Source organism: Egretta garzetta, unplaced genomic scaffold (assembly GCF_000687185.1).
Source record: "Egretta garzetta isolate BGI_Z169 unplaced genomic scaffold, ASM68718v1 scaffold383, whole genome shotgun sequence".
Taxonomy (NCBI): Eukaryota; Metazoa; Chordata; class Aves; order Pelecaniformes; family Ardeidae; genus Egretta; species Egretta garzetta.
The window spans coordinates 564,692-592,397 of record NW_009259100.1 but is presented as its reverse complement, the minus strand read 5'-3'; the positions used below and the strand labels follow the sequence as shown (position 1 = coordinate 592,397).

Below are 27,706 nucleotides of genomic sequence, written 5' to 3'. Positions count from 1 at the left end.
ATAAAATTTATGCAGAAAATGAGATAATTTCTTACAGAACCTCCACCTCACCTGCTAGAGAAGCTGGGAAGTGTAACATGTCAAAGTAGTAAAGAAAGAATTGTACATGGACAAAAAGCTGGCCGTTAGACTAATGATTCAGAATCTAAACTTGCCGTTATGATATAGTTCAAAGCAATATTGGCAAACTACTTACATCAAAATGTTAACGGCTGAATGTCAAGTGGGTTTCTGCCATTTTCTCCGCTAGTTTCTGATTTCAGACTCTTGAGCATAGATTTGTAGATGTGCTATGAACTCAGTGTTACAATTCAAACCAATGATGAGCTATCTTCTGAGTGTGATGCTATGTCATGTCAAATACTCTTGGGAAAATGGGGCCTGTGTTCAGTGTTAGGCGTAAACTATACATGATCTATTTGTCGATTTTCATCTTAGGATTTTTTTTCTGTTTCCGTTCCCAGCTGTAAATTTGAGGCAATTCAATAACCTAATTGTCCACAGGTGTGATAAAAATAAACATTTAAATATTTGCCAAGTTCTCAGACACTAGGGGGAAGAAACATATGAACACCTATGAAGAAATTATTTTGGTTCTGTGGGCATGCATCGAATAAGACCTGAGTCATACAGATCATTCATAGCTACATTCATAATTAGTATTCCACTGAAGGAGTCAAGGATCCTCTTCAAAGACTATATCCTGCCCATAATGCCACAGTTTTCAGGAAGCAAAGTACTGTGATGTTTCTCATCGCACAATGGAAGTCAGGAAATACAAATGTGTCCCTTCTTGCATTTCTCACAATACCTTCCTTAGGCACAGAGGTCTTTCCACTTTGAATTAGTTTGAATTAAGGTAACTATTCAGAGGAAGGGATTGTCTACTCTTTTCTTTATAATACATTTTATCCTTTGGCTTGTGAAAAAACGATTCATGAAATAAATGTTTCTATAATTTTCTAACTACCAGGTGTGTGAAAACTCTGAAGAAATGACAGGATCTGTAGATGAAGAAGACAGTGTATGTTGTCTACCTTGACTTTAGCAAGTCTTCAGTCACTGTCTCCAATGGTACTGTTTGTATCTAGGCTGGGATGTTACCATTGTCCTGGATGTGTGTACTGCTCAATGGGTGAAAAACTGGCTGGGCCACTGGGTTGAAGGGACACTCTACCTGGTGGTTGGTTACAGGCAGACTTCTTCAGGAGTCTATCCTGAGTCCTGTCCTGTTTAACTGTTTAATATCAAAGACTTGGATGAGGCGGTGGAATGTACTGTCATTAAGTAGGTTGTTTACACCAAAATTTGGCTGTACTGAGTATACTTGAGGGGAAGGCCACTCTTCAGAGGGGCCACCACAGGCTGGAGGAATGGGCCAACAGGTCCTTTGTGGGAGGCAGGGAAATTCAGCAAGGACAGATGCAAAATCAAAGACCTAAGCTGAAAAGGACCTGGAGGCCCTGGTTGACAGGAGGCTAAACGTGAGCCAGTATGAGTCCAAGCTCCTCTGCTTTCAGGTGACTGAATCCTAGTTAACTCTCTTCACCTAGAGCCCTGTCAGGTCCTTCTCAAAGGAAACAGCCACTCACTAACAGAATGGTATTGTATATTTCTCTGTTATTATTAGCATTTGTTTCTATCAGCCTCTGCAAAATATTTGTCCCACTCAAGGGAGTCGTCTTTAGATACTAGAAAAGACAGAACTTTCTGTGATGATACCATACACATAATTTACAACAGCTTTACAGTGTCAGCTTGATTATGTGGTGTGCCCTCATTAAAAGTGATCAATTTTTCTGATATTAAAATATTTATTTGACTATATATTCCTGGGTACATACAATATTCATGTTTATTACTGATTGTGATTTTCTCTATAACCTTTTCATGATCTTATGAATAATGTTATTCTAATGAAGGACATGTATATGAGTGTTGTCCTGAAATAAAAATATTTCCTATTCATTTCAAACAAGGCCAAATATTCACTTTGCATTAGTCAACCAACTATACTATGATTCCTCTGAGCTGCATGGAATGGAAAAACATTTCTCTAAAGCACACAGGAGACAGCCAACTCTTTCTTTGTTTCCTGTGCCTTAATTATTCCATTATATTTTGACATACTTTCTGCTGAAGTGACACTGATTTAAAAAGAAACAAACATATTTCATGCATGCTTCGATGAGAGGAGAGCACTGACTAAGAAAATTAAATATTGAACCTTTCTTTCATTATGGGGCAGTTTTTGAGCTCACTTTGGGGTCAGTTTTGCGTCACTAGACTATATGTTAAGACACAAGGGTGTGTAGAAGCTACAACTTGCAATAAGAAAACATTGGCTTTTCATATCTTTTGTAAGCACAGACAACTGTAAATTATCATTTTGTTATTTCATTTTTATTTTTTACAGCTGTCTTTTGTTTATTTTAAAATATTCAAAATATTGTCAGGCAGTATGACTTCAGAAAAGTCTAGACATTGCATATGAGTTCATAAAAAGGATGTCTATGATTTCTGAAGCTTAATTGCATTTCCTTCTTTAGAAAATAAAGTCTAGGTAAAACTACATTATGCTAAAAAAGAAACAAATTAAAAAGAGCCACTGACACGTTACAGATGTATTAGGCAAGTTCATTTACTAAAATGTTATAGCCTGACAATTTTCTAGGGATCTAGCCAAAAATATTGGAAATGACAAAATATCTCTAAGGATTGAAAAGACAAGGTATTAGCTTCAATTTGGTTTGAAACTATACAATAGTATCTCCAAAAGAGGAATGCTATTGAATAGTGATGTCAACTACAGGGTGTCTCAGGGTCTCTTGACCTAAGTTATGCAGAGAAATGGCTAAATACTTTTTTACCTACAATTTAAAAAAAAAATGGACGTGATTTTTATTGAAATTGTCAATAGGATGAACAAAACAGCAGCCGAGTCCTGCATAAGAAGAGACTAACCTGACGCAAACACAGCTACTAGAATTTTTCCAAAAGAAAACTCTTAAATTTGGTCTACCAGCTGGGCATTGATCAATCAGACAACAATCCTCACAAATCTCAAGTTCCCTTAAAATATTACAGATAATAGGTTATGTTTTTATAGTGAGTTATGTTTATAAGGTCTGTTTAAAAACAATCTCTGTGGTAAACTAATTAATATATATATTTGCTCTTTTTTTTCCTTTCCACCAACAGAAAATTTTAATTGAAAATGTCACATCTTTATACACTCAATATTCTAAATACCAGCCTTCCACTGCTCTTTATAACTGGTTCCCCATGTGCTACACAAACTGGACCAGTACATCATCAGATCCAGAGGCCTAAATCCATAAGTGTAACTTGATTTTTTTAGAGAATACTCAAACTGTGATGCTAGATCCTGGAGGCAATAAATTTAGCCAGAGTTGCATATGGAAGTAAGAGGTCTTTTGGAAGGCAATGTATGAGGAAGCCTCTTCCCATTGCCATCTTACCACTCCATTCTGACTCAACACTGTGGTCAGCAATGGGACTGGTGTCACAACATGTCCCATCAGGGCCCCTACAGGCAAACCCAAGGATGGATGGGTCTTGCAGTAACCTCCCCAGCACCTCTCAGGCAGCCTACCTCTGCTTGAAGCTGCACCAGACACAACACATACTCTAGAGGGATCTGTGGCAGAGTCTATAATGATCTGAGACACTTTATTAATCCCCCACACAGCCTGACTCTGCAAAACCATCACAGAACAGGCAGGATCACAGCCTGCTCTTTCTGCTGGTATCATCACACCTCTACAGCAGGGGCTTACCCAGAACAGCTCCTGACTCCAAAGTCATACCCCTAATAGCAATAAGCACAGGGTCATGACCAGGGTCTGAGCTATCCTCACCCTTACAGTGATGAGCAGAGAGATGAAACATCAGTTACAGAATTTGTGCATCCCCTATTACACCCTCTCATGTTGTCTCACTGGATCACTCAAAATGGCTCACCCACATTTCTATCTTCCCCTCCACCCCCTCTCCCACCCCCCCTCTTCTCTTCTCTTCTCCCCCTTAGCCCACTCCCAGGACTCCTGTTCCAACATTGCTCTCTGCACCTACACCAGAAACATGAAGCAACACAAACCCATCCACAGCAACTAGCAACCTCAGGGTCTGGCATAATTCCAGCCCGTCTCACACATTAAGACAATCAATGCTGCACACATCCAAGTGTCTGAAGCCATTTTTTCTCTTGTCCAAAGTCATGGCCATTGACTGGTCAAGACAAATCTTATACCTGAAACCTTAGCAGGGCCTTAGTTCTCAAGTTCTCATGCCAAATAAACAGTTGCTCCTCACCTCTCTGCTATATCTCTGGAGGATGCTGTTTTGGCAGGAGATGCAGAGGGACGTTGATTTCCCAGAGGTCTGAGCAAGCCTTCCCTCCCATTCCATAAGTTAGGTAGAGCTTTTCCTTAGGACTGTGTTGTAGCTTTGAAACATAGTATCTGGTATCCATGATGCACATGGCTTGAGGGACAGAATCGCTGCAAGAAGGGGCTTGGTGATAAGATGCAAGATGGGGTAAGTACATTCTAACTTTCTCCTCATTCTGCTTTTCCCTTTTGGTAAAGAATTACTCTGCAGCAGCTATAACTACCATGAATGTCACCACAGCCACAACACAGCTTCATTCTTTCTCCATTTTCATCTCTAATGTAATTTTGAAGCTTGTGAAAATTGTTCTGAGATAGAAGAGAAATGTATCTATAAGTAAGTGTTCATTTACTGGTATGATTCACTGCTGCCTACAGGAAACAGGAGAGACTTTTGTAATGGTGACATGAAGTTGACAGCATATAGAAATTAACCCATGGAGTGTAAATGGCTATGAAGGACCATGGTTGGCTCTGAGCTCTCCACAAAGCCCACAGTTCATCACTTATCTTGTGACACTGACATCTTTGGGCTTTGTGGACTTCTCCAATTTCTCTCTCTGTACAAGCCAGAAGGCAATCATAATGTAGGTTGGGAGCATGACATTACTGTTTCTCATGCTAAGCAACTGCAAACTGCTCCCAGGAGGATGCCTATTTATTACTGGCTCTGCGCCGGGAAAGACTGACCTAATGAAGCAATACAGAGCCACTGATGTTGGCAGGTCTTGTGGTATGGACAATTAGAGGTGCATTTATTGGCAAAATATTTGTGCCCAAAAGGCTACCACATACTGGTGCCCTGCCTTGATAATTCTGTGGTGTGGAGTTTTTATTTGGCTGCCCTTTCAAAACCACATGTAAGGTTTGCATTTGAATCCGTTAAGGTTGCAACTGAGTTCTATTTAAAGAAAAAAAAAATAAATCACTAAACACCTCAATTGCAGCTCTATTTTAATTAGTAAGTTTTAACCAATGTCCCCCAACGGTAACATACAAAGAATATCTCTAATATTTAGTGTACCAAATAGAAAATATTGTGTATGTCAAGCTAAAACATACCACTTTTTATAGCTTTTTCCTGCCTTCAGAAATGACTAACAAATACAGGGCTCTAGAGGAAAATCTAGTACCTCAGAGGATTAATTGTCTCTTTTTTTAACAGAGTGACATCTTTGGCATGTGAAAAAAATGTTAGCTAATTTTCAATTAAGATTATGAAAATGTGGTTATAAGCTGTAGACAAAGAGCAAGATGCATCTGACCAAAATTAAACATAGATATAAAATTTGATATAAATGTCCACATTTAGACATCTATATTAGATATCCCAAAATACAGAGGTACATATCTGACCAAATTAACTGTCTAAAATCCAGGTAGTTAGTGGAAAGAAAGTAGCAGAGGTATGGTCCAGTCTGGCTCTTTCTTCTGTAGCTGCCTAATGTAGGTAAGACCAGTCATGCTACAATAGTGACTAAATCTCTCCACCGAATGCAAAGGGAAGCCCAAGTGAGCAGCTCAGATGTAAGTATCTACTGTGCAGATGTTTAAAGACAGTTGAAATGATTCCCATACAGTCAGAAACCAAAAAGCATCATGCCTCCTTGTTGTAATACTCAGAAGCAGGTGAAATCATCGAAGGACCAGAACCCCTAGTTGGTATTACACACCTATTTCTCCTTCCCTGCCACATACCAATTACATCCCCATCCCTCTGTCCAACTATCCAGCTATCTGTCTTACAAAACTAAGAATGACAAAAAGAAGAAATCAACTCATAACCTCCAAACTTTCTTATGATTTAAAACCTCCAAATGTTAAGGGCCAAACTGCAGCCCCCACCCAACACCAGGTAATTAAAAATATGTAATTACTGCCTTACTTCTAAGCCTTTATCCCTACAGTGAAAGTTAGATGAATAGTGAAAATCAAGCACCTGGGGCTAGGATGACTGAAGTTTATAAGCCTAACAGAGCACTTGGCATGTAGCTGTCACCTGTTAAGTCATGAGGAAAAAGGGAAAATCCTAAATACTATCTACACAGCAAGCACACTCAGGGCAATCGGGGCTGACCTCTCCTAAAATTAAGAACTTGCACATCTCCTGCTGATTTTGAAATGAATGGGGAAATGGGCTCTGTACCTCCTGATACCTAAGAGAATGCTCAAAGGCTGTTAGGCAAATGGATAATTCCTTCTCCTTCAAGCATATTATAAAAGCAAGGGAAGGCTTGCAACTGATTTTTGTGAGTTACCTACAGAGGTATCTATCTCAGAAAGACATACTACTTCAGCTATACATAGGTACACAGAAGACCAATTGCATTGAGCACCATCTAAGACTAATTGGATGGACTCCCAGTGTTCTGGTGTCAAGCAGGGTAGAAGCATGATCTAGATGCTGAGTTGCTCAGCCCAGTCAAGATCTAGATGGAGGAGGTGCTTTAAAATGATACAGGCATATAATATAAAAAAAGAAAAGTACTTACAGAGTTTAAATGATGCCAGACTAAACTCAGAAGAGCTTTTCAAAATAGAAATTTTGGACTTAAATGCCTGACTTGACTTCAGGGTCCTACATTAAGCAGTTCCATAAAGTCACTAAAGTTACACCAGGGAGAAATTCAGCCCTAAGTGACATAATTCTTGGAATGCAATTTGCACGTTTTCTAGAACCAAAATATTACTGTGCTATCATTTTCAAGACCATTTATAAGCTGCATATCACCACTCCATATAACACTATATATTAATCTTTTGAACAGAAGGTTGGTATTTAAGAAATTTGATTCGTAGTAGCATAATATTAAGGAATTGGATTATTTATGTATCTTTATGAGTGTGGAGGTGTTCTGTCCACTCCCCTCCCCTGGAACTCTGCTCAAGCGATAACCACCTGTGGCGGTCATGATAGATGCGTCTGGTCATGATGGATGGATCCAGCTCAAAGTGGATTTGAGAGAGACAGATAACAATACAATAGCCAAGGGCTCTTGTGCAATGTGTCCACCTAAGCACAGTGAAGAAACTAAAATCTGCGGTCGGTATGCAAACATGACTGTGAGCCCATCACCTCAGCCCCATCAATAGTGAGCAGCCCAAGAGCCCTTGGAGCTCTCCTGCAGAGCAGGGGGCTGCTCACCAGGATCTCCCCTTGAACAGGGATGCCTCTCAAGGCTACTCCTCGAGGTTGAGAGCTTCCTTACCGCAACAGATTCTCGGTAGGTGGCTAACAGTGTGCTAAACATTGAAATCTTAGTTAAGTGATATAAAGGAATGTTTGCGCATATATAATCCGTTAGACATAAACCGTTGACCTAGTCTGGGACTAGGACTGGATCCAGCCACACCTAGCCTCCTCTCTGAGGAAAGAGTTTAGAAAGCAAGGGCATCTTTTCTGAACCTCATGACTCAACGGGAGGGTCTCCCTGACAGTTTTGTCTGACTCTCTCCTCTCTGCAGTAAATAACAAAGTGTACCTTGCCATCAACTCTTATAAACCACTGTTGCATTTACCATTGAACTTTGTTAACTTACTGTTTTATATAAATAAACTATATTTTTGCCTCTCACTCCATCCTTGTCAATGCATAAATGTATAACAGCTCATCTGAGATACTATTTTAAAGAGTGGTCTATTTAAATAGTAGATTCTGTGCAAGAGTTGATCTCTGCAGATCTGCCTTTAAATGGTATTAATGGCAGAGATGTTAATTTCCAAGTAAAACAATTTATATTCTTAAAGCAGGCTACATTTTTTCAAATTCTGGTAGAAACAGGCAGCCAACTTGCACATATCATTAAACTTCAAATTCCCCTGTAAATGACAGCCAAAGCATCCAGAAAGTTCAATATATTTTCTCTGAGGATAGTTGATGTAGGAAGATTTTCATGAGACGTTTTCTCTTCTATCATCAGTTCAATGATGTAAACAGTGACTGATTAAGCCTGCACTCCTTTCAGGTTGATATACCTGACTGGGAAAAAAAAAATCTCACAGCTGGAAGTCTTCCTGAGAACTAAAATAGATGACAAAGTAAAAGACCAATCTTCTATAGACACTTAATGAAGACAGGCTTCAAGGGGTTTTCTATACCAGAGATTACTTTACACCCCAGGATGAGACAAAACCAGCAGATTCTGCAGCTGAAGATTGCAATCACAGCAGAATAAGGAAAATAACAGAAAACATATTACTTGTCAAATCACTTACACTGGTTTTCCTTTGGATTCACAAGTCAAAATTATAGATTGTCCTTCTTCAGGCCATGAATTGGAAGAAATGATTTTAACTAAAGGTGTATCTAGGAAGAAAAAAAATAGACATCTTGTTGATATACACAAAAAAGATTTATTATCTAAGAGTACATTCTTCTCTATTTACAAAAGACTATACCATAGATTTAATTTACACTTGGAGATGCTTTTATATGGAGCCTTGTGCAATTTTCATTGTCTTCAGGAAGGCAATAAAAATGACCAATGGAACTAAACCAGTAACTTTTTATATCCCAAGGAAACATAGATAGAAAGCACGTGTATACTCAGAGGAAATAACTTTTTTCTTTCTGTATTCAATGCAAATACTCTATACGACTATTCCAAAGTCTGATATCTAACAACGAAATAAAAAATATTGAGGATGAATAACAAGTACTCTCTGCTGTTGTTTCTTTGTCTATTTATAGGTTGATATGATGGAAAGCTGCTATTAGAGGAATGAATGCAATAATATACATTTGAATAAGAACACGTTTATTGTTGCAGAAGCTTGAAACTCATAATAAGAAAGCTACAACGGGCTTTCAGATGAAATACCTTGTTAAAGGCATTTTACAGGATATTATTTCTGAAATGCAGTAATGCTGCCCCTAAATCAGAGCACACGTTTTAAAAACAAAATTTACAATAAGAATGTTTTAAATATCTGCAAAAAGGACTATATAAAAGTCCATAATCTGTCCCAAAAATTTAAAAATACTATTCCTATATATTGGGATTAACTTTATAGTTTTAATTACAAAAAGATACAGAACAGAACTACTGTGAATTCATGCAGAATAAAACATTTGCAGTAGATCTTAACTTATAAAGCATTTTGCCAGCTGGCTTGCAAGGATACATTCTCATAATCAAAATACTTTATGTGAGTTAAGAGGGGCACCTCTAATGAAAAAAAAAAGACCACAAAGAAAGAAGTATCTCTATATAAACCATTTTTTTCCTTAGGAAAAGGAAAAAAAAGTTCATAGTCCTAATGAAGAAAATTTTCAGACTCAATAGGAAAATATAAATTCTCATTTCCTCCACAGTTTCCTAATACAAAACACACATCTCCATCTATGGCACAAGAAATACTTTAACCTGCAAATCTAGGGTATCTAAGTTTTGTCTCATCCATTTTACAATTCTTATTTTCACTAGCAGTGAGGTAGTAGTGACACCACAGATATTCTATTATCAAGCAAATGTGAAAGAGCATGACAATATGACCCTGCAAAATCAAATGGAAAAAACCTATATGCTGTAACGATATAATTTCTTATTTAGATACTAATAGTCCTGTTAAACACTAAATGGCACACGAACAATTCAAAATGTTGGGAGCATTTTTCTAATTTTGATTTTTATTTTTGGCATATCGCAATGTATCAGCATGGCACGAGGGGAAGGTTTAGTGTAGACTTGTCATAATTCCACTGAAAGCATTGTCAGCACCATTTAGCTTTCCGTACAGCTGCACTAACCTTACGCCAGTAGCAAATCTGTCCCACAAGTTCGTATTTTTAAGGACCCTGCAAACCATTATGCAGGTGACTAATCCTTTGGAGGTCGTGCTGGCATTTGCTTCATTTTTAGCACATGCTTAAGGCACTGACCTCAAGTGCCTTAATAAATCAGGGCATCAAGTACTTCTGTGATTTCAGTGGTGCTATTGAAGATGAATAAATTACTCTCTTGACTATACATTGAACCAGAGGAACAAATTAGTATCACATAGGAAAATATGAAAAATTTAACTGAGGGAGGGAGACAACTAATGCAATGAGATCAAGAGGTTTCCAGAGAAATATGAAAAAGAGCTAAACTTTGATGGAAGTAATCATGATAGCCACAGGTGAGGGAAGAAGTTACAGCCCATCTAGCTACCATTACCGGCTTAAATATTTAAGAAATTATCAGCATTTTATGCGTTACAGGAAATGACCCACATAAAACAATAGAGGGGACTTCAGGCAATTAAGCTTCTGTTTAAATGGATCAAGGCAGTGCTGTTTCCCCCAACTTGAAGTTCCCATTCCTACTTTATTTAATACCCCAGACAGTGCTCTCTTCTCCATGCACTTCTACATGGAGCATACTAACACAGAATAAGAAAGGTCTTATATTTTTGTTCCACTCTCTAACGCACAAAAAGGTAGTGGAAGAAATACATGTCCTTGTGCTTTTCCCTACCTAATTGACTTGTACAGTAACTACTTGTTTCTTTAAACCAGGAAATGCAGGGATTAATTCAATTGTTGCATTTTATTAACAGTCCTTTCTCAAAAACTAGTTGATATTCTATTTCGGGTGCTTCATTCTCAGTGTTACTGTTTCCACTTTATTTTCATACTGTGCTTGAATTCTCTCCAGAATTGAAGTGTACACTTATAAGGGGAAAATTTTTAAGACAAACTAGTCCTCCACTTTCACATTCACATCAATATGTTTGATTTTAAAATTTAATTTTTAATTTGAAAAATTTAAAATGAGAAGAAACCTTCAGAATAATTGCATCAAAACTAACCTAAATATGTTATTTTAACAAAGATAATAAAAGCCTACTGACTGATACTTTTTCCAGAACGCAAACTGCTGTTACAAAACACTACCTCCTGCTAGGACTGTTCATTTTGGAATTTGACAAGTATAAATGTACTCTATCAATACTGTGAGCTTTAACCTGTCACACCCAGAAGTATTAATCATAACAACTGGAACATCACCTGATCTCCAGAAAGCACCACCACTAGAAAACAAAGACTAAAGAGAGAAAAACGTATTGAGAACAGCAATAGAGTAAATAGAGGTTGATTTATTTTCAGATATGCTCATCACCTTGTTTTAAGTAAGGTATGTCCAAAGAATTTCTACTTTTACAAACAAAACAAACAAAAGGAGCAGGATCAAGGGGTTTTTTTGTGTGTCAGATCTTCTGTTGCTTCTCCTCTAAAGTCACTGGAAGTATATCAACTTACAGCAATTAAACTTACCTTACCAGAACTTTAATAATTTGCACCTTTTTTTTTTAGGATTTCGCCAAGTAATTCATGGTAGTAAAATACTGTAGATCAGTATTTCAAGCAGAATTCTTATGAACAAGGGAGCGGTGACTAAAATTTCTTTACAATACCTACAAATATGCCCTTATCCTGAGGTCTAACGGCATTATGGAGCAGATATATATTCCCAAAAGAATAAGCATTGGGAAAATCCGATTCAAAAATAAAAAAACCAAAAACCAAAGTGGTTTATCTGAGTGTAGGTAATACAGCAAACCGTGACAGTAAAACACACTGGTTTCAATACCCAGTGACTTATTTATTTACATGCATCTCCAACAGCGTGAGAGCTGTTTGGCCCTCCAGTCTTTAGCTTGAGTAATGAGGTACTTATGAGCTGCAATTGATTGCTAGCACCAGTCTGAACTGAGACTCAAACATGTCTTTAGACACGTAGCACATCTTCTACCCCCTATGTGCCAAGAATCTGTCTTTTTTTTTTTTTTTTTTTCTGGAAATAACAGCTAAGCAGCAGTTACAGATGAAAACTATGGGATGGGGGCTTTTTATATATCTTTTCCTGTTTCAGCAGACCGAAGGTAAAATTTACACTGAGAGATTCTATTTCATCCATTTTTCTAGGATTTGGGAACATTTCACTGCACAAGACCAGGGAAGACATTTCAAAGCTTTGGGAAGATTTATCTGGTTTTGATCAGGCAATATCTTCTTTATTCAGCAACATACAAAATCTGTGAATGCATGTGGAAAATTGATTTCAGTTTACACTGGTAATGAATGTTATCTGGTATATGATGAAATTAAGCACTTCACATGATATTTGTTGTACTCTTAGCAATAACTAATGCCAACATTAAAACCTTGTGGAACTGCTTTACTGACTGATTTAATCTCTTTGAAGCTATTTCAAAATAAAGGTGATTCTTATCGGTCACCAGACCTTTGCTGTTAATCAGACCTCCAACGCTAAAAGGTTTGGGGTTTTTTGTTGTTTAAAATGCACTTGCTGTTTTTACACTGCCTGAAGTAAGAAAGAGTTCATTATGTGTTTATATTCTTCTATAGCCAAGCCCTTACAAAGTTACATGCAGGCTTAAATTTCTTCATATAAATTACTTCACATAAATTTCTTCATATAAAGTAATCACATGGAAGCCACTGGAAGATTCCCATATGATAAGTTATGTTAAACTGTATGTGTAAGCCCTTGACAACCACTGCATAAAAGCAGAAACAGAATTCATAAAAGTAAATAAATTTGCTTAAGATCATAAAGCAGGCCACCAACAGAATCAGAAAATTAATCTCTAGTAGCTGCTGCTTAGTCTCAAGATAGTAAGAAAGTAATTTGGCCTCTTTTTCCTATATAACTTCAGAAGTCCTCAGTCCCTTCAGTCCTTAGTAAACTGGATTACCAGAAGCTTCAGCGGATACTTTTTCAAGGAACTCCCAGCTACTGGTTGAGTACCTAAAGCAAGGTATTACCCCTATACAACCTAGGATGACAATCAGCAAGAGGTGTGTGGGAATAAACAGATTTCAGAAGAAAAATCATGCCATGAGACAAAAGGGTAACATTATGAAGATGTTACAATAGCATCATGTTGTCGTATCAAATAGTCTCTCCCTAATGTAATCATCATCGGTTAATGTAATTATAATCCTAGAAACAGAAAATAAGACCACCTCTTTCTTGGGCAGATGTTAGGGTGGGTGGAGTACACATATTTTATTGAGACTTTTAAGAACTGACTATTGGAATTAGTAGACTATTCAGGAGTAGAAATATTAGCGATCTCACAGTCATTAGAATTCAAATAGTGCTGGAAATACACCTATTCAAAGATGCATGCATTGGTCTTTGCTCCAGATAATTTTTATATATATATATATATATATATATATATATATATGTTTAGCTTTAATGTAAACAGTACTTGCCACTAGAGTTCTGTGCACATTTTTGTTAAAAGGTAAATTTCTATGTTGCTCAAATCCTTCCATTTGCTGGGCTGCCAGTGAAAGGAGGATTAAGAGAAAAAGTCTTAGTGCTTCTTCTCTGCAGAACCTTACAGAGGAATATTGTACCAGATGTGGAGGTCCAGGTCAGGACCCCTAGTTTTCAGTTCCCAGGCTGAATTATAGATATTTTTAAAAAAATAAATGCAATAATATACTATGAAATTTAAACTCAACACCCCAAATATCTTTCAATGTGGCTAACATTTCAGGAAGCAGAACAGAACAAGAACACCTCCTTATTTTCACTTACAGTGATAGTGTTATTAATATCTGAAGAAGGGTCCTGTACTTCAGCATTCTACATTTTAGAGACTTGCTATACCCCCAAGTCTTAGGAAGCCATTCCTATGTTCCCTCACTCAGAGGTAATTTGATTTTTATGAGAAGTGTTCTTTAAATTACTTATTAGAGCCCATGCAGCGATTTATGAGAAAAAGAGGTCCCTTATTCCACTGAGTACTGAAGTATTCACATTAAGTAGATCACATCCAGCAAAATACTTATTTGACAGTAATTCAGTGATTAGAACATTCAGCCCTTCAGAGCCTGTGGATTAAGGGTTTGGTCTGATTCAAAGAGTGCAGGGACTTGTGTGCTGACCTCCCAGGCAGTTGCAGAGGCCTACCAGGTCCCCTCCACTTAGGTATAGAACTAAGATTTCACTTTGAGTCTGACAATGCTTTTTTCCTACCTGTGTCCTAGTTTGCATAAACCAGGATTTTCTGACACACTAAGAAAGAAAAGGTATGATAAAATTCTTAACCCATTCCACATCACGAATCCGAATTCTACAAGTAACTCGGCACTGTGCAAATTGTCCCCTTTCCGTTCCTAACATGGAATACACCGTTCATCTTTCTTACACTTAAAGGAAGGTTTCTAAAGCCAGATTATGATAATCATAAAAAGAAAACCCCATGAAACTTTAATACTCCTTACATATTTCCTAGAATACTTAATTGAAAGTTCTGTCAATGCTTAGCATCAAGTGTCTTTGGTACACATCCATTCTTGGGCTTTAAGTGTAAAAAAATTACTGAAATGTTTTCAAAGGCCTTTGAGCTGGTGCCCTGAGTGTATCCTTCTTACTTGCCAAACATTAAAAAAAAATCACTACATGCAATCATACGCTAGAAGCATTTATTATTTTACTAATTATTTTACTAATACCAACCCAAATTTAAAAAGACCTTTTCCAAACAGGTAATGGATATATAATGGATATTCAGCAAGGGCATTCATGTTTGCACATTACTATTTCATATGAAGTGCAGGGCCCCTTCAAGTCTTTGGGTTTTTAACTCCATGAAGCCTGTAACTCCTACTTCTCAAAGTAAAATGGCATAACAGAAGATGTGGGATGTACAAAACTTCAGTGAAAATCTCCTGTAGTATTATCTGTTCATGGTTTTGCATGCTATACAGTGATTCTGTAAAATGTTTGCATCTTCTCTTTGTACCTGGTTACCATGTTTTTGTCATGATCAAAGCAGTCCAATAATAAATATTAAAAGAAGTTATTTGTCGCTTAAGTAAGAATCAGTACATAGAGTACTTTTGGTCTCAACTTATAGTTTTGGGGATGTTGGTTAACATCATTCTAAGGAAATGGGTGACAGCGTTAAGAAGAAATTACATTTCTCTTCATTTCCACTGTCGTCCCTTCATCAAAGAATGCATTTTTTCTGGTCTCTAGGATATTAAAAGACCTGCCACAGAAAAATTGTCACATCTGGTGACAGTAACGTATAAGGTTCAATATATATATGGTGTATAGAAAAAAATTAATCTCTTGAATTATTTTAGTTTATGAGTCTTTGAGGTTTAAAAAGAAAAATCTGTTGGTGACGTTCTTTCCTCTATGCATGGTACACATCAGTGTGATATATGCTGTCTAAATCTCCCTTTCTTAAAACATGAGGGATTCTGTGTTTTTTCTATTTTTTACAATATCCCACTCAGTCTTCCAAGTTCAAACTAGTACTGAAAGAGCTAGAACTGGTGAAAATGGTAGGAAGAAAGGGAGGCACAGCAGTTCAAATATCTTTGCTTCTTGCAGATAAAAATGTATACCTCTATACAATATAATACTCCAACACAATGCCCTCCCACCTCATTAGTTTCCATGCAACCAAATTATCAGGTGCCTAGTTCAAAACCAGGACAAACTCAATCCTTTCTCTCTTCATGTTCTAAATAACTGAAAACAGCCCATTAACATCATTTGACCCTAGGCCTCCACTGGAATACTTTATTCTGAGACGCGTTTTCTTTCAAGGTGATCCTCTCCCTCTAGTTTATGTTATGAAGGTCTCTCCACCTGCAGTAAGAATCTGAGCTTGTTGTAGTGAAGTCTGTGATCCTTGTTGGGCCTAGTGTTTGAGCGCAAATTATGTTAACAGTCATGGGAAAGACACCAATACAGGGAGGGATGAATACATCGCTTGTTGGGTTTCTCAGTGGAAGCAAGCACTCATAATACATCAGGTTGTGCTACAAGTGTTATTCAAACCCCTCCTTCTAAAAACATTGAAACTGCCTTCTTATTTGGTCTTTTAGGATGATGGCCAGATGTTTTAAATTACATTTTGTGACCACAAGTTTTCTCCGATACACAACGAATTTAAAAGCCTTAGAAGTACTGCTAGTAAGGAAAGGCCTGTTTAACAATGTCATTCTGCACTGGATCCAATAACAGAAAAAGTGCCATTGGATCCATTCGGGAAGAGAGCTATGCGCGTGTGACAGAGCAATGCTCCCTACTGTGATCAGTGAGCTCCCCGTGAATGCTGGGTTTTACCTTCATGGACATTGAGCAACACAAGGAACATGTCTTATTAACTACTCACCAATTTGGAAAACACTCACTTGAGCTCCAGTCAGCCCACAGAATAAAATACATAGGCCCTACCTGTGCTATAACATCCATGTCATGGCTGCCGGATCATTTGGCAGAGGCACTGGAAGGAGGTTTCTCTCCTCTAGAGGAAATTTTGTTGGGATTTCTAGGAATAACAGGAGGTTTCTCATTTTCTCAGCAAGCAGGTTGTGCCTTGTTGCCATATACAAAATTCTGCTTCGGCTGATGAGGCTCACTGCACTCTTGCCATGAACTGCTGTGTTATTTCTAACAAGAGTCCCAAGAGCAATGGATCATAATATTACGGTAACATCCTCCCCAGGTGAAGAGGTATGTTTCTCTCACTGAGGGTTATTGTTTCAAGCTGCCTGCGTAGCCAGCAATTGCCACTGCCCAGGAAAACTTGCAGTTTTTCCTTTGTCACCAAAAGGGACAGAAATATATTAGCCCCCCGCCTTCCTGCTGTTGCCAACTGACTTCCCAGGCCATTCTAAGTTCTGACATAATCGTGTAACCGTATGCAGCAGCATCTCCTGCCCGGATCTATAAAACTCAGGTTTACTCTGGCATTTTTAATTAATTTATTTACCTTGTTGTTTAATTTTTTGCACATTAACCACCATTTCCTCTTTGTACAAGAGTCCAAATTGGTATGACTGATTCATTACAACACACTTTTCTTCTTACAGGTTTAGCTAAATTATGAGCTACCAACAGCATGTCTTTACTTCATAGCTTTATTTTATGAACACAAACCTTCTGAATATTGAAAAGCTTCCATAAATTTCTCTGATATTTTACCATGGCACTGAACAACAACAGTTCTGGTGCTATCATTTTAAAAAATGTTATAAAAATCTAACAGTCCGATAAGAAAAGATTATTGCTACTTGCTAATAAATGACTGCCAGCTGATAAGATTTCTAAAATATTTCCCAAGAGACTAATTCATGTATTTCTTAACCTGGTTTTGTCTGTTTATTCAAAAAGCATGTTTGTGAAATCTATTTATGTTACAGCTTCCTACATTTTTCGTCGTGCTTTTTCTCTCTTATTTCCTTGGAACCTTTCCATCATTTCCAGATGCAAAGATAAAATAAGCAGATACCTCTGAAAATGATGATGTATCTACTTTACAGATTAATTAGCACTGAAGTAAGGACAGGACAGTTAAAGGTATATTTTTTCCCCAGAAACCATGAGAAGATCATAAATCTCATATATGGATATCAATTACAATACTCCTTCAAAATTCTGTATTCCTCCACAATTTTATTCCTATGTCTAAAAACCCTAAGTAATTAAGCTTAGGAAAAAACAAAAAAAAAGACTTTTAAAGTAAATTCCAAGGACAAACCACTCTAGTATGTACAAAAATAAACATCAAATTGGATATCCCAAATGAGATCTGAAAGAAGAGAGAGGAGTACTCTAATCAGCTCTGTGAAAGTGCTCACCATTTTTAATAGCTTTTACACTTACCAGCTGCGTGCATCCTACAGCTGTGAATCAGCATTCCCCCAAATTGGGCTTCTTTTGTAAATGATAAGTATCATGGCTTCTGCCTGTGCCCTATTGCTTTGAATAAGCACTCACAAAGCAAGTCTGCACTGCTAAACTTCATCAAATTACCCTGAGAGATACAGTAAGTTTGATGCTCTGCTTCAGAATGTAACGAATGACTCATTGCTTAAACAGATGAGAGAAAAACTTAGTATTATGTATCTGACAAATTATTTTATTTTTAGTATTTGTGGGCAAGACAGTCTAGATCAAATGATTGCATCACGGCAGTGGTATTTCATTTCAATAAATGTATTCAACAATACTGTAAGATTAAGCTTTATAATAATTTCTAAATACCTAGCTTTGATAAAAGTGAATACTTGGTACCAGATCCACATGGATATTCTTTTATCTTCTTTTTACACTCCTTTAAAAACTACTTTACAGTCAAGCAGGACCAGAAACAGCATATGGTCCCTTTGTCATCTGAGATTCTTTGATGACTATTATGTCATCCTTTATCTCATCTCTTTTAATTTAGTCTAAAATTATGTTTGTTGAAGAAAAAAGTAATGATAGTTTTTACCAGAGGAGTGTACAAACCCTCTCCTGGATGCAAAACAACAAGCCAAATGCCAATGTGGGGGAAAAGAAAGCTCAATCAGTGAAATATTCCCTCCTGATGCTCCTAAGTCACAAGTGCCTGAATTCAAGCACCAACCTGGCAGGAAACCCTTTAAGTTACTAATTCTGTGAACACTGATTATCTGGCACTTCCTTAAAAATATTCATAGTACCTGTTTCAACACCTTACCTGTCAGTCATATCATACTCTTTCACCACAACTGCTAAAAAGAAAAAAGCAATTAAAGTGTGACAGTACATAATGTGTGGCTTGGGGTTTCGGGAAGGTGAAAGAGAAGATGGAGGTATACTATCAAAGCTCCACGGTTCCTCTCTGCTCCATTTACAATGCATTAAAACCTTACCCTTCCTTTGTCATGTAATGCATTCATTGATCATTCTTACCTGCTTTGTGCTTGGTCTTAAAACTGGCAGAGATAAATGTGAGCGTAGCATTGGATATATGGGTAGACCCTGCTGAATTAAGGAGTAGACAGAGTGGCACTGTCACCACGGTTCTAAATGTGTGCCACTTCACGAAGGTAGTTAGCACTGGTAGCACTGCCTGTGTAAATACAGCTGTTCCCCTTTACATGCTTTTGCAGAATGGGTCACTAGTTTCTTAGTTATCCATTAAGTCCCATACACACATGAACGATATGGTAGAAATAATATTTTCTTTTGCAACTCAGTTCTCTTTTCTTTAGTGAATGCAAGCGATGAAGCTTAGTTTTACAACTTTTATCTTGTTTAATTATTTCTGTCATACCACTTCTTCAGACTAAACAATCTCCATTTTGCCAGTCTCTGCAGGTATGTAAACCTCTCTGTTCATTTAACATCCCTGTTGCCTTACACTGTGCTCTCTCCAACTTATTTATATTTTTTCTCATTGTTGCCATGTTACCTAAGAGGAGTAAAGAAAAAAGCAAAAGAAAAAACCCCAAACCCTTCTGCCTAAATCACATATGTTATAAAGAAATTCCTAACTTTGAATCAGCACGTGACCTTTCAATGTAACTTTATCTTCTGCATCCTCAGTTTCTTTTGCTTAAGGCCTTAGATTTCCTGTTATGTCTGACTTAAATCATCTTTAATATGGTTTGAGAATTGCAGCACATCCAAAACTGCTGGAAGAGTCAATAAGAGCTCTGGATGCTCAGCATAACACCAAGTCTAGGCTAGGAAAAAATGAAAAATATATTTGAAGCATATTTTCAAAGGCAGCATGGAACTTAATGGATCTTACTCATGTACCTGAAAAATTCTTGCTCCAGTTGTGACCTGATGTGGAACTTCTCAGACATTCGACTGTCATTCAGACACTCAATCTTATTGTCCTGTTAGTTCTACCTGATACAAAGTAGTTATAACAAGTATATTTAAAAACTTGCTTTCTAGTTTTTCTGTAAATTCAACCTTCCACTACATATCTCTAACATAGATCATCTAATATATTCACATTATACGCATGCAGGCATTTGTATTATCCAATACAATGCAGAGAAATTTTTTTTTTAATCACTTTTACAGTAACTGATTGCTACTTAGATTAGGAACTTCAAAAATCAGCCAGTCAGTCAGCCTTGGGGATCCTGGGCTGTCTGGAATAGATCATTATTTCTGGAACCTGCCTCCTTACATAGAGAAAGGTTTACCATTACGGGAAATCAGCTGCACTGCTTTTTTTGACACCATTACACGAGTTTTCCAGTCTTTTCACGTCTCTTTCTTATGTCCACCTAAGAATATCCTCCAGTGGCTTGACTGCCTCCCTGTGGGGATTTCTACTGGTGACAGTGGCACACAGGCAGTCATGACCAAATTAACTGTGTGACCTCAAAAGCCTGGAGTGAGCTCTGTAAGGTTCTGTCCCCAGCCTCCCCTCCAGAGGGAAAACAGATTTTAGCCCATCAGTGCTCATTAATTCAGAAACGTCACCACACTGACCGAAGTTGACCACTTTGCCATTGCCACGTGGCACAGCACTGCGCAGTTCAAACATATATTTGGAACAGGTTCAGGGATGACCTCGCTGTGCTCCATTTACCAGCACAGCCATTCCCTCTCTCTTTTCAGTCCTTTTACCACAGGTTTTCTCTTTCCTATGGCTAATGGCTTACTCCTCTGAAATTAAATCATATTTATTTTATGTTTATTTCCTGAACATCCTACTTCTAATATTAAAGTTCCCTCCCAAACTTCCCTTAAAACCTTCTTGAGCCCCCTCTTAAACACACAACAAACAAATGGAATAATCTGCCCACACCATATTTTAAAGTTTCTATGCAGAATAGACAAGCCGTTCTATGGATTTTCCTACAAAAGATTTTAGAGAGAAATAAATTATATTAGATTATATTTCACTTGTAAACCATATTTGAGCATAAGCCTCCAGATGGGAAAGGTCAGGATTGTACATTAACCCTTTGAACTAGATATCCCCTTTGAAAGATGAAAGTTTGGCAGTAAATGGACCCACAAGTTTTTGAATTATTTTGCATTTAAATCATGGATTTCTTATTTTCATCCATCATTAACCTAATTGATCTCACTTAAACATGCAAATTGTGGCACTGAACTTTCATGTTCACAGATACCATTCTTTACTGCATACAGTAACTATCCTTTATGTTTCATTTGTTTCAAGCATTCACTAATATGAAAAGCTTGAACAAGATAATTTTACTTATTAACACAGTGTTTACATAATTATTGAGCTAAATAATTAAATAGAATAACTTCTTATTTACTTTTAATTCAATATGAAGAGGTATACATGTACTGACGGCTGATATGGAAATATCCCTCCTTTAAGGGAGACAGAATAGATAGAATGATCACTGAAGTATTGAAATAACATTGAGATATATTGTCCATATTAATGTTCACACTATGATTCAGGAATAAAAAAATCCTGTTTGGGGAAAACACCAGAAGAGTGCAAGTCTTGGGTGGAAACCTGAATATGTACAAAGGGTAAACTTGTCTCACAATGTAACAGGGAGTCATCTGGAAGATCTTGAAATTCTCTCATTCTCAAGGTCACAGCAGTCCAGCAGAACATCTTTATTGACAGAGAAAAGCAAGAACACCACTCAGATAGTTGACCTCTAAAGGATGGGAGCATGAGTCGCAAGAGATGGTACCTCTCTGTCAGACTCAGGTAGCCATTTAAGAAAAGATCTAGTTTTTCCTCATGAGCTTCTAAAGGATTTAAATGGCTGGCAGCTTTTCACTGAAGTGATGGAAATCCCTGCTTGCTTGGGCTTACAGAGACTGTCTATGATCAGAGAGGAAGGTTTTGTGAGAGATCAAGGTCCTGTCTGCCCATCACACAGAAAACATAGCCCAAGACCATCTAAGTTGTGAGATGGTCAGATAGAGAAACCCACTTGAAAAGCTGAGACCTAAGAACCTGAGGTCCAGGCCTCCTATTCAGTAGAGATGGAGTACATCCTGAAAACAATATTGCTATAGCCAAGCTGAGGTGACCAAGATGCTGGGTGGTATCTTACGCTAACCAGCTACCACCCACCATTAACTCAGGATGGGAAGCATGCTTCATTGCTAAGGACAAAGGACACGTATAAAAAAGATCCCTGGGATAGGCCAGTGCTGGAGCAAACCCCAGCACTCTTTGGTGTCTGAAGCAAAGAGATTGTTCTTACAGCACTGGAGTCCTGAAAAACCACTCAAACCCCCCCAGTTGTTCTGGGTTTCCCTCTTGTGGCCTATTATTCACACCTGGCTTTGTCAGGTATGCTTGGCAGAAGGACTGATAAGAGATGGCAGTCTGATAATGACTTAGTGACTTCCAAAAGGTTGGGTCTAGGTAGCTGTACGATGATGACAGCAGACTGTTTCCTCAAAAACACAAACACATAGCCTAAACGTGTCTCGTTCCCAGAGCTGAGTCTAAGAACTGTGAAGAATAAAGCATTAAAGCCAATACAAGCATTAGAGTATATCTGTTTGGAACAAAATAATTCTGTTTCCTCAAAGGGAAATTTTCTTTGCTATTTGTTATGGACAGTATGCAATAGGATGGGCCATGCCAGAGAATGTGCCACTGCATCTGTGCCATCACGTTACTCCTGAAAGAAGGCTTAAACTTTAGAATTTGGCCACCTTGCACAAGTTCCAGAGGACTCTGAGGTGTCACAGTTCCCAAACACTCAAAATATTTTAAGATAAAATGTTATAGCAAGAGAGCAAATTGTGCTAATTTGGAATAGAGAACTGCAAAGCCCTGAATGTGCAAATCTCAAGTGAGTTCTTTCTTTTATGGCCCTACAGATTGATGCCCCTGGAAAGTCCACGTCTTTTCACTTCATCGGCAGTTATAGGAGAATTGTGTTTTTAAGCTTATTGACTAAGGATATATTTAGATAAACATTTTCTCTCATGGCAAAGCCAAAACAAGTTTCAGTTCTTACAAACACTGCAGGTATTTTCACTCCTGACTCAACAGTCTATTTGTATTTATTTGAGGTGGCTCAATATTTTGAGGCTCTGTTAAAAAAAAAAAAAGAAAAATTGGAAGGCTGTGACACCTCATTATCCTAGTTAGTAAATAATTTCCTGCCTCTGGGGATGTATCTCTTGCCAGACTGTCCATATAAAGATTGAGGCAGTGTGTGTAATCATGCCAAATATTCCCAGATTTTACTTTTAGCCAGACACCCAAACTTTGAGGGTGTCACACAGCATAACAAAGAGATGCTCATAATGAGAATGACCAATAATGCTATTGACTCATCAGAAACCAAAAAAAAGATCAGCATCTGTGAAGGAAATTTCTTTTAACTCTCATATTTTCTTCACTTTGGAAAAACATGTTCTCTGCCTAGACAGTACAAGCTACTTCCAAAAAAGGGAGATGTGCCTTTTCTCCTAAAGCACAGGTACCACTCAACACCTGGGGAGTTCTGGGAGACACACCTCAAGTTAAAAAAAAAAAAAAAATAAAAAAAAAAATCCTGAGGCCAAGGAAAAAAGCAGATAACTCACGCCATAGTGCAAGAGCAAACAGGTTTTTTAAGCACCAAGCTGGGGAAAAGAACTAAAGCAAGTAAAAAGAAAGCAGAATGCTACAAGAAAATTAAAATCTTATGTCTTAGTTGAACAGCTTCAAAAAGACGAATGGTCTGCCTCAGCCACACAGCTGAAAGAAAATGAAGGTGTGACATATTTTACCCCTTTACAGTACAGAAGGACCATATGCAGGCAACAGGGAAAACCGTCCCTCCCCCAAACACTTTATCATAGCTAAGAGGTGTCCAATTCTGTGTGCTTTGGCGTGGGCACACATCTGCCCCTTCTGAGCTACAAAAAGACAGCAAGTCCACGGTTGAGACAGTCACCCTGAACAGCCACCGAAAATATGTAAAATGTAACTAATTCATTAGAATTAAACATTAAGATTTAAGGAAGGCACTTTTTTTTTCTCTCTAAATACTGTTCTGATGTGCAGCTGTGTTTTAGCCGTTCTCCATAGACAAAAGGTCTAACAGCCAACTATGCACAACCCTTTCCTTGCCTGTTTTTTTATAATGCCTTATTTCACATAGTACTATATTAATGTATATTATAATATGTATTATATTTTGTATCATATTTTCACATATTCACACACAGACATACATATTATATTTCATATATTTCCACATATTTTTGTTCAGAATGTATAATTGTAGAAACTGCATTCCAATAAAAACTTGAAACCAGCCAAGTAAAAATACTGGGCTAAACCCTCTTAGTGAGCATCAGCTCCTTGATAAAATCACTCTGCTTTACACCAGCAAAAATTCTAACCCCATCCTGTTGTCAGAGAAACCTCCATTTGTTAATACATCAGAAATCACAGTAGTATGCTGTTGTTAGGACACACACACCCCATTTTCTACATGGCTGCACAAGTGCATTGCTGATTTGCTTATCTGTCGTCTGCTGCATTTGCGGCGTTTTGTTTACTTAATTCAAAATCAATAAGTTTATTTCCCAGACAATAGCCAACATGCTTTTGGAATAGCTGCCTAATTTTAAAGTCAAGTTTGGCCATTCATTGCAAAAGAATCTAATAACAACCCACAAATGAAGAAACAGCCTATTACACAAGCATTGTTGGAATAGCCCGCAGAAGCAAGTTAGCTGATGGCTATAGACTTGTCAGACTGACAATTCACTGCACATCTGTGTCTGCCAATATAGAATTTACTCAAAATTGCCTCTCTAGACACTTCTTTACATAACACATATTTAGCTTATTAGTGCTGTCATTTGGGAGTGTGGTCAGCTTTTGAGCAAAATCTCACTGAGTCCGTTAGCACGGATCATATCACAGCTGCCATTTTAGAATCACGATGATTAGGTTTGAAGTTCAAATGATTTGATTTCACTTTAAAGCTTCAAAAGCAGCCTCTGGGGCAGACTTACGCAATTAATTTTTACTGAGGTCTGCTGGGTAATTTACTGCAGTCAGAGAATTTTCACTAAGGTAAGGTAATTACCACTGGGTAATTTTATGGCACTCTGTTTAGTAGGAAGCAACGTGTTGGCTGGATTCTGCTCAGATAAGCCCTAGAGGAAAGAGAAGGTGCTGCTTCAGGGAAACAACATGTGTCTGAGACACTGAGGAGGGATGAGCAGAATTCACTCACTTCCCAGATGTGGACCAGAAGCTGTACTTGCCCTCAAAATGTCTTTTCAGGAGTGTGCATGAGGACTTACAGTGTACAATCTCGTAAACGTTGCACTGAGGAGCTTTCAGAATTGAAGTACTGCACATGTGATTCTTTAATACCAGAACAAAGAACACATTCTGAGTTTAGTTTGAACACAGACGTAGGCAATGAAATGAAATATCCCTTTGTGATTTGTATTTATCACTTACAAGAAGCACTTCCTAATAATCAGTGGCAGCTAGGCTGACAAGCAAACTTCAGAGCAAAGCCACAGGGGATACAAGTCTATTTTAGGTTTACTGTTGACAGTAAGGGTCAGAGGAAAAATAAACTCAGCAAGCAGTGTCATGCTACCACAAACCTCTGCCTGGGCTGCCCCGCCGTGCACAGAGCATGACATCCAGATGAATAGGATTAAGCACAAGTGAGACATAACATAAAGTAGTGATAAATAAAGCTCAAAAGACTGGAGGAGCTAATTATCCCATACTCTGGAGTGAGGTACGGTGTGCTTGCCCCAGCAGCATCCCTATTATTTTAATATTTGAAGTCTGCAAAATTAATCTGGAAAGCCCTGTGAAAACAAGGACTGATCATGGTCTCCTTCGAGATATCCTTCTTTTGGTCAAGCTATAAATAATACAGGTAGTCTCTACTTCTGGACCTAACCAATAAAAAGAAAAAAGAAGAGAGCAGCAGAAGGACTCGGACATTATTTCTATTACATACACATATATATATTAAAAGAAAAAACCTTTTTGTTGTAAAAGTTTAGTCCTCAGCTTCATTTCATGCACTGTAATGCTACGAGGGAAAGCTGTTTTGATTGCTCTATCAGACTAATAAAAGCCAAGATTTGAGTAAGAGGAAGAAAAGGGAATAAAGTACATATTGATATTGCTGCTGAAGGCCTTACTGGCTTTCGTTTTAAGTTTATTTCCTATTAAAGCTGATGATAAAAGCAGCTGTGTGGACTCATAAGTACCTCTATCTACATCTCTCCATGGACTCATTAAAAATATCTGTTTCATATAGTCTCATCGTCTAGGACAGATTTAATTTTATTCTATATTTCACTAGGCATAAATAAAAACCTGTCATTCCAACCATTGTGTTGTTTTCCTTTTTCTCTACCTATCATCCACTGGATGCAAACACAATCCTGTAATTCTTACTGTTCTGTTATTTTCCTTTTCTTTGCTTTTTTTTTTTGTTTTGTTTTGATGAAGCCACAAACGTTTTGTCCATTGTCAGGGGCTAGGTGCTTGAAACAAAGCAGACTTTTTTACTTTCAAGCATAATTATACAGGACAGAAATGACTAGACAATTTATTATTACCCTTTTTTTCTAACCTGTGATGATACACTGATCATTCATAAGGAGCATGCATGTACCACAGATAAAATTCTTCAGATTTTAGTAAAGTGTTTAAAAACCCAGTGCAGTTCTAGTGGGTGATGACCAATCATTGCGCATTCATTCTCTGCCAAACTGATGCTCATCTGTGCTGTTCTGTCTGACCATTTTAAGGTACTTACTTAGCATTCTCCCATAGCTCTCTGCTCATCTGAAATACCCCTGGGACATTCAGAACAAGTGCCCTGTGGAGCAATGCCACGCTACTTGGTTGTGATTTTGGAGTCTACGGGATGTCAGATTAACAAATTCTTCTGACTTTTCTCATGGGGTCCCATAATTCGTCCGTTTTGTCAGCACTATTTTTGAACTGCTGTCAGGTGGCACTGAGGATATATTGGGTCAGATCACATTGGGTCCTGTGAGCATGCCTCTCATTAATACAAATAGGTTGTCTCTTATATGTTTGAAGTCTTATGGATTGATGGAAAAAAGTCAGCAGCTTCCAGTGACTGCAGTAATATGCACAAGGGTGGTGAGCCATACCGGGAGAATAAAAGCAAGGGGCCCAGTTCCAGTGCAATGTACTCCATTCAGAGTCTTTGGGATTGCTCTAGTAAATCATCCTTCTCCTCTTTTTCCTTCAAGGCTCTCTGCTGAACACATCATTTTTTCCCTGAATCTCCTTCTCTTTTTATAAAGTTTCCTTTAGAAACTTGCCCATTGTAAGGCTTCTGAGTATGTTGACCATGGAGATGTAGGCAGCAAGGAAAAGGACAATAATAGTCTGTTCTTAGTCTCCTTGTCATCAGTAATAAAATACTGCTTTCTCCATGGTTTTTAATGGTATTTCCACCCTCCCTTCTAAACTTGAGCTTCTTTTGGCAGATTTCTCCCTTATCTTTCCATGTGTAATGACTCTCTATATACTAGTGCTGGAGAGTATTAAA

At 37.8% G+C, this 27,706-nt stretch overlaps 1 protein-coding gene across 1 annotated transcript in view; it reads right to left on the bottom strand.

Annotated features, from left to right (window-relative positions):
• CADM2 (cell adhesion molecule 2) overlaps positions 1 to 27,706 on the bottom strand; it is a 178,970-nt gene that overhangs the window by 85,816 nt on the left and 65,448 nt on the right. Inside the window, exon 6 of the mRNA XM_035890745.1 lies at positions 8,629 to 8,719. Within this exon, the coding sequence (XP_035746638.1) occupies positions 8,629 to 8,719 (91 nt within the window). The remainder of the gene's footprint in view (positions 1 to 8,628; positions 8,720 to 27,706) is intronic.